The 10187-nt window shown below is 37.8% G+C and overlaps 1 protein-coding gene across 10 annotated transcripts in view; it reads left to right on the top strand.

The window, feature by feature from the left end:
- The window catches only part of LOC136246443 (guanine nucleotide exchange factor DBS-like), a 40007-nt gene extending 32094 nt beyond the window's left edge, over positions 1-7913 (top strand). For 5 of the 10 annotated variants that reach the window (XM_066037907.1, XM_066037905.1, XM_066037908.1 and 2 more), the window contains 9 exons: positions 443-620; positions 2246-2299; positions 2929-2966; positions 3145-3637; positions 4675-4805; positions 5389-5523; positions 7201-7271; positions 7430-7660; positions 7711-7913. In XM_066037907.1, the coding sequence (XP_065893979.1) occupies positions 3397-3637; positions 4675-4805; positions 5389-5469 (453 nt within the window). In that variant the 5' untranslated portion in view covers positions 443-620; positions 2246-2299; positions 2929-2966; positions 3145-3396 and the 3' untranslated portion in view covers positions 5470-5523; positions 7201-7271; positions 7430-7660; positions 7711-7913. Of the gene's footprint in view, positions 1-442; positions 621-2245; positions 2300-2358; positions 2877-2928; positions 2967-3144; positions 3638-4674; positions 4806-5388; positions 5524-7200; positions 7272-7429; positions 7661-7710 lie in introns of those variants that run through there. The other 5 variants (XM_066037912.1, XM_066037914.1, XM_066037911.1 and 2 more) reach the window with 4 other exon arrangements.
- Positions 7914-10187: the final 2274 nt, after the last annotated feature.

The following is a 10187-nucleotide window of genomic DNA, read 5'->3' as shown; positions in this document are numbered from 1 at the left end:
CAGCCATATAAAGAACAAATTTAGCCATAACATGGCGTGATGTGCTATTGAATGGTGAATTGTGTTGTGTAGATATTAACCATTTTTAAGATTTGCATAGTTTTTATTTAGAGTAGTTTATGAAAGTTTTGGTCTAGTAAGTTAAATTACCCTATGTAGGTACCATTTCACACCTTGTTTAACTAAGTTACAGTTCTTTGTTTACAGTCATCCATAGATGGCAGTTAATCCATGTGTTTAGTAATACATACGTATGATAAAATCAGTAAGTATCCTCCAGCTCACTTCCCACTACAGTGGACAACCCAGTAGTTATGCAAGCCTCTAGTGATCAGATATCTACAACTCTGAAGTTGTATGTTAAAAATATACCAGTGTGGTGTCCGTCGTGTATTGTGTGTTAGCTAGTTCTCTGTTATGATACACCTCTCATCTCCACTAGCTCATACCACAGTTTTAAGGAGTAAGAGTACCCAGTGACAGATAAGAAGACAGATGAGTTGAACACCAGGAGGTCATTGGACATTACTAGTCCTACCCTACTGGATGATGAGGATGACAGTGATGAGGTGGAGGAGAGCACTAATAAGAGTAGTGTGGTCAAGAGGGACTTCTCTAAGGTGTGTACTTATCATCTTTGTGTTTGTGATTGTGTGTGTGAAACTTGCGTATGAATATGTGACCATCTCAGTGGATTCTGCCTGGTTCACACAACTTCCAAATTTCATTTTATTTTCTCAGCTTTATCTGGTGTCCAAATTATGGTTAGCAGTTTTGGAATTATAGCACTAGATGGTAAGAAGAGCAAAGAATCTAAATATACAGCAACTACAATGAAAATAAACTGCAAGCATTTAAATTTGCTGCCTTAACTTTTAGTCTACAGAGTTGGGATTTGGCTTCAATGTCCATCATGAATTGGCAATGAATCAATATAGTTTCATCACTGTAGTCACTTACAATAAACATTTTTATATAAAGAAGTAACATCAATTTTGCTGCATCATAAGGAAACACACGTGGCATGCACACTGTTGGGGCTAATAAAACAAAACGAGGATATTCAAACTCTCCATGAACAGGTAAACGAGGTGGTATATACAATTAATTGGTTTGAGACTTGCTTCCCTTGAGTAATGGCTTGATTAAAACTTGCCTACGTGTGTTTTTCTTTGTAGCATGTGTAGTTTCACCATTTGTTGTAAATTTTGTTATTACCAAAACACATGGTTGTGAAAACTAAGCAGGCTTTTGCTGAGATGGCCACATAATAGTGCTGGGTGATATAGCCAACATAAGACATATTTTTTATATCACAATACAATAGCTAGAAACTATATCACAATATAGCGCGCATGATCTAAGCAGAACAACGTAAGCTAGTAAGATGGCATCTCCAGTTTTGCCATTACTCCTGCTGCACCCACATCTCACCCACGTCAACGGTGTGGCATACTGTTGGGTATTTTGAAAGTGCTATCTACTTAGATCTGTGTGCAGCGGTTGGGATGTGTAAGAAGCAGTAGACCAGTGAGAGGAATAGTAGTTCAAAGAGCCACTGTGATTAACCAATGCCAATTTTCAGCTACTTGAATTTGTAAAAAGATTGAAATACTCTAATTGAGCAGTCAGTGTGATACTCTAATAGAACAGTCAGTAGAATATATAACATTGCTCTAATTATACTGCTTGGTCTATGCTATCTTAATATTAAAAAAAGAAAGGAGCAAGATACTTTGCAAGGCAAAAAAGCCTCTAGGTTCCATTTCAAAGCATCTGTTTTTGTAAAATTTCCTGGGGGAGCATGCCCCCATACCCTCCTAGCTTGCATGTGCTTTGCACATGTAGTTATTAATCTCTAATATAATTATCCTAATAGATCAAGGTGACAAAAGTATTGCAGATTAAGTTACAGGTGAACCGGAAGACTAAATATTGTAATTTGCCAGCAGTTCAGCAGTTCTTTTAATTCTCATTTTAACTAGTTGTTCAAAGATTTTTTTTTGGAATTTTAAGTCAAATTAGGGATCATAGAAAAAAGTATTGATACAAGTTGATGTTCCCTGTACCTACAGATATACCTTATTTGGTCATGGAGTGGGTTGTGTATCTGTAGGTGTAGGTGACCTCACTTGTTTCACTACTTGTTATTTCTATGATCCCTAATTTAACCTTGTACTGTAAGGACATATCAGATTGTACCCATATATGGTAGTATTCTGATCATAATAGTTGTGTTACACAGATCATCACAATCTTATTCCTGATATGGGCAAGAAGAAGAGACATGGAACATTAGGTTAGTAACTGACTGTAGTCTCATTATGTAATGATTAGGGTCAGTTCTGAAGCCAGCGTCAATATTAGTTGATTGACAAATTGCCGTATAGTGGGTTATTTTCAAAGCTGAAAATTTTGCACAAGAGGCAATATCCGAATTTTGAAGTTTTATTTTTAAGAGTGTACATTTTGAAAACAAATGGAAATTTGTGTCACAAATGCGTGATATCTTGCCAACAGAGAATTATTCCCTGTCCCTATGCACTGGAGAAAGTCTGGGGAAGTCTCTAGTGGAGCAAATTCTAATCGGCCACTGGCTTGATCACATGTCATTTCTCAACAATGGCAGGTCTGTGATGATCTGTTCAATGATACTGCTAAACCACTAATACTGTGCTATAACACGAGCGTGGAGTGATTATATGTTCATGCCAGTCATGTGAACTTTAATTGTGGCAATTTATTTTCAAGCAGGAGATAATTTATTTTTGAAAGAAGAACCTCTTCGAAATAATCCGGACAAAAACCATTTGAAAATAACTTGAGATACGGTAGTGATGCTGAAATTTAAGTTGGTATAGTCGGCTTTGTACACAGTGAGCAGGTCTCAGTACAATGTTCATCTCATGATGTTGTTTCACATTCCAGATGTTGCTAGTGGCAAGAAAGTACAGAAATCTAGTTTGGTAAGTTATCACCTCATTGTGTGGTATTGATATCATATGTGGTGTAACACTGCACTTGAATTTATTAAACTTGTTGAGTTGTACATTGATAACTGCTCTATTAGAGTAGTTGACTGACTGACTGTTCTATTAGAGTAACTTAAAGAATTGATATTATTATGTTGTTGTATAACATCAGAGTGGATTATTGTCATTGATTTGATACCAGACCACACTATTACCTGTTGGACCAGTCATGACCACTAACTGCTATAAGGATGAATATACTCTAATAGAACATCAAACAGGTTATACGGTGGTATTTGAGTTACTAGTAAGTCTTTAGTGTTCTTTATTTCTTCCTACACGGTTGTGTAGACAGAACACCTCATGTGTTAGTATACATTGAGACTGTTTGTGTATTGTGTGTGTAAACAGTTTGTATATTGGCATGTTGTCAGCCTGTAATTGCTTGTGGTTTATTTCACGTAGTAAGATCTCACCACACTTTCTTACAGGACCACCACAAGACCATTGCATGTTGGGAGAACAGAGTCACCAGATGAGGCACATGACAGCTACCACCAGCCACAAGTCTTATCCTAAGAGTAGCAGCTTGTTACGTCATGAGAAGGGACACTCTAAACTACCAAATGTCTTTAGGAATGACCAGACAGATGTAGCAACACCATGTTAGTGTGTGTGTGTGTGCGTGCGTGCGTGCGTGTGTGTGTGTGTGTGCTGTAGTGTGTGTGTGCGCGCACGCTGTAGTGTGTGCGCGCACGCTGTAGTGTGTGTGTGCGCGCACGCTGTAGTGTGTGTGTGCGCGCACGCTGTAGTGTGTGTGTGTGCATGCGCTGTAGTGTGTGTGTGTTTGTAGTGTGTGTGTGTGTGTGTGTGTGTGTGTGTGTGTGTGTGTGTGTGTGTGTGTGTGTGTGTGTGTGTGTGTGTGTGTTTGTAGTGTGTGTGTGTGTGTGTGTTTGTAGTGTGTGTGTGTGTGTGTGTGTGTGTGTGTGTGTTTGTAGTGTGTGTGTGTGTGTGTGTGTGTGTGTGTGTGTGTTTGTAGTGTGTGTGTGTGTGTGTGTGTGTGTGTGTGTGTGTGTGTGCGTGTATGTGTGTGTGTGTAGTGTGTGTGTGTGTGTGTTTGTAGTGTGTGTGTGTGTGTGTGTGTGTTTGTAGTGTGTGTTTGTAGTGTATGTGTCTGTGTAGTGTATGAGTTTGTATGTTTGTAGTGTGTAGTGTGTGTCTGTGTGTGCGCATGTACTGTTCTAATTATGGTTAACACAAGTTATACACATAACTTATACACTTAATTATGGTTAGCCGATTAATCAACTAGTAATTTTTATAAATTCAGTGATCATATAACTGATTTCTAATATTTCGGTCAAAAATGTGGAGTTTGGGTAATCTTCATTCTTCAACATTGATAATCACACTTGTTGTGAGGTTCAGCCTTAGTTGTTGTCTATTACTTTGGCCACTACAAATACAATCTGATAAACTATTCTATACATTTTAAGGTGCAGTTAGCTTACAAAACTACATAAGCCCAACATAAAAATTAGATTAAGTTGAGTTAACCGGATAACCGGAAGTTATGATTCGCCCAGTAACTGGTTATGGTATTTTGTCCATTTTCATAGCTCTACACTGTAGCTCACATATCAAGGTGTATTTCTCTTATATGGTTCCAGTGTATAGAAAATTCTATTCATCACTTGTATAGTGTCCAGTGGTGTTGGCTATTGTGAGGTGTTGATTAGGCCACTTGTGGATGGTGCCATATCAGTAGATCTCAACTGTACTATCACACATCGTAGTCTACCCCTGGTGATGTGTGTTAGAGCTAGTGCTAAAGTGAGTACTTCTTCTAATGTGACTGTTCTATTAGAGTATTTATGTGTTGATTCTGTGCTAGCCACTGAATACAGATACAGTGTTTATGTGTACTGTATGAAACTGTTCTGAGAATCTTAAGATGATGATACCACATTTTACCAGAATAGCTGTGGCTCACATATAATAGTTTCCCCAGATAATAGATAATAGCTATAGTGCAGCCTTGAATTATTATGGTAACTTCTGTTGGATTAGAGCTCTGACTTGTATCTGAATATGCTGGTGCAATTGTTGATAACACACGTTTGAAGGAGAGACTAAGCCATGAAATAGTGATTTTGAAAGGAGCCATGTGGATAACAGTCTTGAAGGATGCTGTGGGCTCCTACACACAAGATCATAGTTGCCACCCTCAGATAGTAGCTGTTTTCACATGGTAGCCACATTATTTCCTTGCTAAAAGTTATTGTAGTTACAGCTATTAACCTTAACCATTAGTCATCCTGATGCCTATTGTTTTGTGGGTTCAATTGTCTGTGTGACTGGATAGTCAGTGTTATTTGTGGTAGTATAGTGATCAGTGAATATGTGTTCCTTGTAGGCTCCCTCATTGACAAGTGACTTACCATCACTGAACTATGGTCTGATCACTAATGGTTGCTCCAATACACTTCAGGAATGACACGGAAGTAGCCATCAAGTTTACTCTACAAGAAGTGGTCCCCCTGATCAACAGGTATACAGTTTTAGTAAAAAATATAATGTTGCTTGTGTGTTGTTTGTGAGGCAGCCAAATTGGGGAAACATATAGTGTTGACATGGTAACCATAAGGTTCTATATAGGTTTAATGCTTAATGCTGTTATTTGTTTCCCTAAACAAGAAACTTTTCTAACATTGTTCCAGTCTACCCAGCTTAATGAGTGTCCTCCTTTGTGTCCCATTCATCTTTGCTGACAGCGAAAAGTGTCGATTTGATGGTAACATGTGATGGCTTCCCTTCGTAACGGAAATCGCCCGTATTTTTCGTAGTGGCTATTTTGATTGCAGAGGAGCTTTTCGATCAGTTCTTGATTCGTATTGCTGTGTAACAGGTTGAACATAGTAGACAACAAAGCATAATGGATACCGCACTTTTCAGATGATAATTAATATAACTGGGGCGCTGCACCAGTGTATGGATTGCAAAGGTGCTGTTCTTGATCCAAAATGCTGTGTAATGGGTTGAACATAGCTGACAACAAAGCGCAATGGATACTCACTTTTCAGACGATAATTAACATAGCTGGGGTGCACGGCACCATTCAGACGTGGTTTGCATGGGTTCACCAGTCATAATAATTATTTACAAAAAAAAAGTTAACAAACAAGGACACAGAAAAATTAGGAATTTTCAACTAGAGTAGGGACCATAGCACAGTAGGGATATAACACTTCTTATTGTTTTACTGTGATTTAATAGTGTGCACTGTACTCCAGCTTGTTTCAGTACTTTTCATCGATGTGCTGTGGTCCCTACTCTAGTTGAAAATACCAAATTTTTCTGTGTACTTGTAATAATGAGGACTTCATAAATTTGTAGATTGAGTCTGATTGAATTAAATTAAATGATTAGATTAAATACGTAAATTTGTAGAACACTATAGAGTCTGGTTGTTAAGCGTACGCACATGTTAAGCTTGTGTTGTTTGTTAAGTGCTTACCCATTTCTCGTACTTAATCATCGTTGAAAGAAAACACTTGTGGAAAAACACAAAGTTCCAAGACAAGATGTGCTATACAAGATAGCTACTATAAAACTTGTAGAGGTACTCCAATGTTGCAAGGTGTAAAATTTTACATGGCATGACTATACTTACTAAGCAAAATGGTCTACTGTAACAGTGGCGGATCTAGAAATTTTCAGAGGGGGTTTCAGATTCCACTCAACTTCAGCCTAACTGTAAGTCGAAGACCAAAAAAAAGGTCACAACCTGCTGTAGAACATTACAGTTGTGATTTCAAAATCTAAACTATGAAGATTTTTGCCAGTAGAGAATCCTTCTATAACGCACGTGGCGATTTTATCACTGACACGATGACTTGTCGATAAATTTGGGGCACGAGCTATTTTCAGAGGGGGTTTCAGCTGAAACCATTGCAACCCCCTGTATCCGTCACTGCATAAGTATGCTCCATACAAATGATTTACACAGTAACCAGACTGCTCCAAATATTGGTAGACATTGTGACTACAAATCACATGATCCCCAAGAGAGTGAATCATAGTCACAACAAGTAGGCAAATACTCTTAACAAGTACATTTTAATTTTCTTGAACTTTATGTGCCTAACAACCAGACTGTATGGTATATTGATGTATCAACTATGTGTTACATCAAAGTGTGGCTATGATTAGTGTGTGTGTTGTTCAGGTTTGGTTCTCACCCAGCTGATAGTGGACATGTTAAGAGAAGTGTGAAATTAAACAACACCAGTCCATGTGGTGAGTTAGTTTAGTATAAATGGAGTGAGCACAAGCTACACTTATCCTTGTAGGGTCTCTCCTACATGACCATATTTTTGGTAGTGCTTATATTTGTATTTTTAGATGCTGTTAAATCTGACTGCTGGTATTTTTAAAATGTTTATTTTCTTGTACAGAACTGACGGTGGACTGGGAGGTGTACAATAAAGTACCAGGGGATCAACAACTGATAGACCTCACTGTGGCTGTGGGTAAACCATTCCCTACTGATATCACCGATGATGAGGAATCATGTGATGATGATCTCATACCTGATGATGTCATGAAGGATCATGTGATCTGGTAAAAGTCATGATCAAGGCTCATGAAGGAGTCGCCTCGTCTCATCCTATCAGATTGATAAAATTGTAGGTGTCAATGTTGATTGATTGTTATTGAGGTTGTTGATCACTCACAGGTCATCAAGGGACATTCAAGTGTCTCTGCTGATTGATTGATTTATGATTTACCCTCTGGTAGTCAATGACTGCCATTCTCCCTTGCCAGAGCAGTACAAAATATACAAATACAGTATAGCTACGTAGCTAACAAGTACAAAACTAAACACACAGATACAAACATGTGTACAAGTTGAATATCTAAATGGTGGTCTAACGTTAACTAAGGCATAGATACTGTAGGAGCGGATTTAGGGAGGGGGAGAAGGGGGCTTCCTTTTTAAGTTAGTACTTGGCCAATAAAATTCTAAATCCTCAATGTGTATCAAAAGCAGACTTATTTCAGGAACTATACATCACTATCAACACAAATTATGTCTATGTAACTATACCTATTGTTCAACTCTGTTACAGGAGAGTATAGCTTCTTTTTCTTTAAAAGTTCTTCAAGAAAAAGGTTTGATTGTGGGTTGCATTTCCATAGTTACAAAAATTTAATTGTGGGTTTTGTTTTATACATTGTTTTCCACTATGGCTATAAGAGGTGAATTCAAAGTGTAGTTTGATTCAAAGTGTTACTTTGTTTAACTGGTTACAGTCAGTATATAGCTACCAACTCAGCCATTTAGCAAAACTGTAGTCTTGGTAATTGACAGTCTGATAAGGCAGCTAAGCAATAGCATATTTACCCACTTTTGTCTATGAATGTTAAATTTGTATCAGTTACCTTCTGATATGACTTCATGTTGTGGATTATGGTGCAGGCAGCCTAAGGGGCCTTTTATCGGGGCCCCAGCCTGAAGGGGCCCCGATCAAGGGCCCCTTGAATACCTGTTTAAAAGATGGATATACTCTAATAGAGCAGTCCGATCTTGATATTCTAATATAGCAGTCATAGTATCTGAAGGAGTAGTGTAACAAACTTATAAAATGGAGATATAGTTGGTGAGGTAGCTATTGTCATTGTGAGCATGTAATGACCTTTTATTTTATTTGGTCTTCAGTTACAGCTAGGCTGAAGTTGTGCATTGAGAGTGGAACCCTCCTTGCCCCTGGGGCCCCACTTTAACTCTTTGCCCTGGGCCCCTTACTTTCTCTTGGAAACCCTGCTAGCTAGATCGGTCTTCATAACCTGAAATAAGTTGACTATCACAACAGCAAATTAATTCAGAAAGCTCATCATCAACGTGCCAGTTTGAAATACAGGTGAAATTAGTTTTATCATATTGTTGTGAAAGCCTTTCCAAATCTGCTGTACAAACATCAAACAGCTGAAAAACAAATGTAGCTGGTCTATAGGTTACCAGGTATACTATAGTAAATTCCTTTGATTTAAAAGAGACATGACCTGTACTAATTATATATAACATGAACAAAAATTAAGACCAGCTTTGAGGCTTCGTCCAGAAAATTTTTGCAAGAAAATGTTATAGATAAACTATAAAACACATTATGAAGATATTTCTTAAGTGGTTTAAAATGGAGTACACTTCCTTATCATTGCATAGCAACATAATTACACAACTACAAAATATTTCATGAATTTTAAATAATTCTGTATGTAACATTGCACCAAAAAATATTACTACATTTTGTTAATTCCAACTTAATTCAAGCTGGTCACACACTGTCTAGTTTTTAGAAGTAGCACAACATCAACTTGTTTTTAAAACATGTGGGCCTTGTTAGCCTGACCCTATTGTGATAGTATTGCATTTTCTTATACTAGTAAAGCACCACTGTAAATGCGATGTGAAAAAGAGTGCGGGCTCATCGCTCGAGACCATGCTCCAAGCTATTTTCTCCATATTGCATGAGCTAGGCAGTGCTTTAACTGGTTTATTGCACAAAAGTAGTGGCTGGCATGGGTAGTAAGTTTTCCCAGTGCACTATCCACTCTACACTAGTGTGATGATGCTAAGTTTCATTGATTTGAGCTGCTAGAGTGACAATAAGTGGCCAAATACTTGTTCTTCAGTTGAGGCTTGGCTTCAAGCCCAAGATTAAATTTGTGAGTATGCTATAGACGAGTGGTTAGCTATTGTATTTAGCAAGTGAGAGTGAATTTATTAAGTGTATAATATAGGTCAAATATTGCAGCTATGTAGGTAGTACTGTTTAAGTACACCTGGCTGCACACTTTAAAGTAGCTTGTGAGCTGTATTTCCCACTGTACTATATTTTCCCATACAGCAACGTTAAAACAGTAAACAATTTGACCAATGCTAGACAAATTATTGCATTGCTTTCACCAAACCACAAAAATGTTATGAAGCCATTCAACAATTATGACCTATTTTAAACACATAAAACAATGCCATTACCTAATGCAAGTGAGTAAATAACCTGAAAGCCCTCATCATGTCACTGTCAAGTGACTGCTCTATTAGTGTTCAAAGAAACACAAGAGCATAGTCAACACTACAAGATATGCTAATTCACTTCCAGTTGCCTTCAAGTCCCAGGTGCTGCACCTTGGCTTCTAATGGATTTTTTT

The sequence above is a fragment of the Dysidea avara genome, chromosome 2, assembly GCF_963678975.1.
Source record: "Dysidea avara chromosome 2, odDysAvar1.4, whole genome shotgun sequence".
Lineage (NCBI taxonomy): Eukaryota > Metazoa > Porifera > Demospongiae > Dictyoceratida > Dysideidae > Dysidea > Dysidea avara.
The sequence above is the reverse complement of the archived record's forward strand: the minus strand, read 5'-3'. Positions and strand labels throughout refer to the sequence as shown.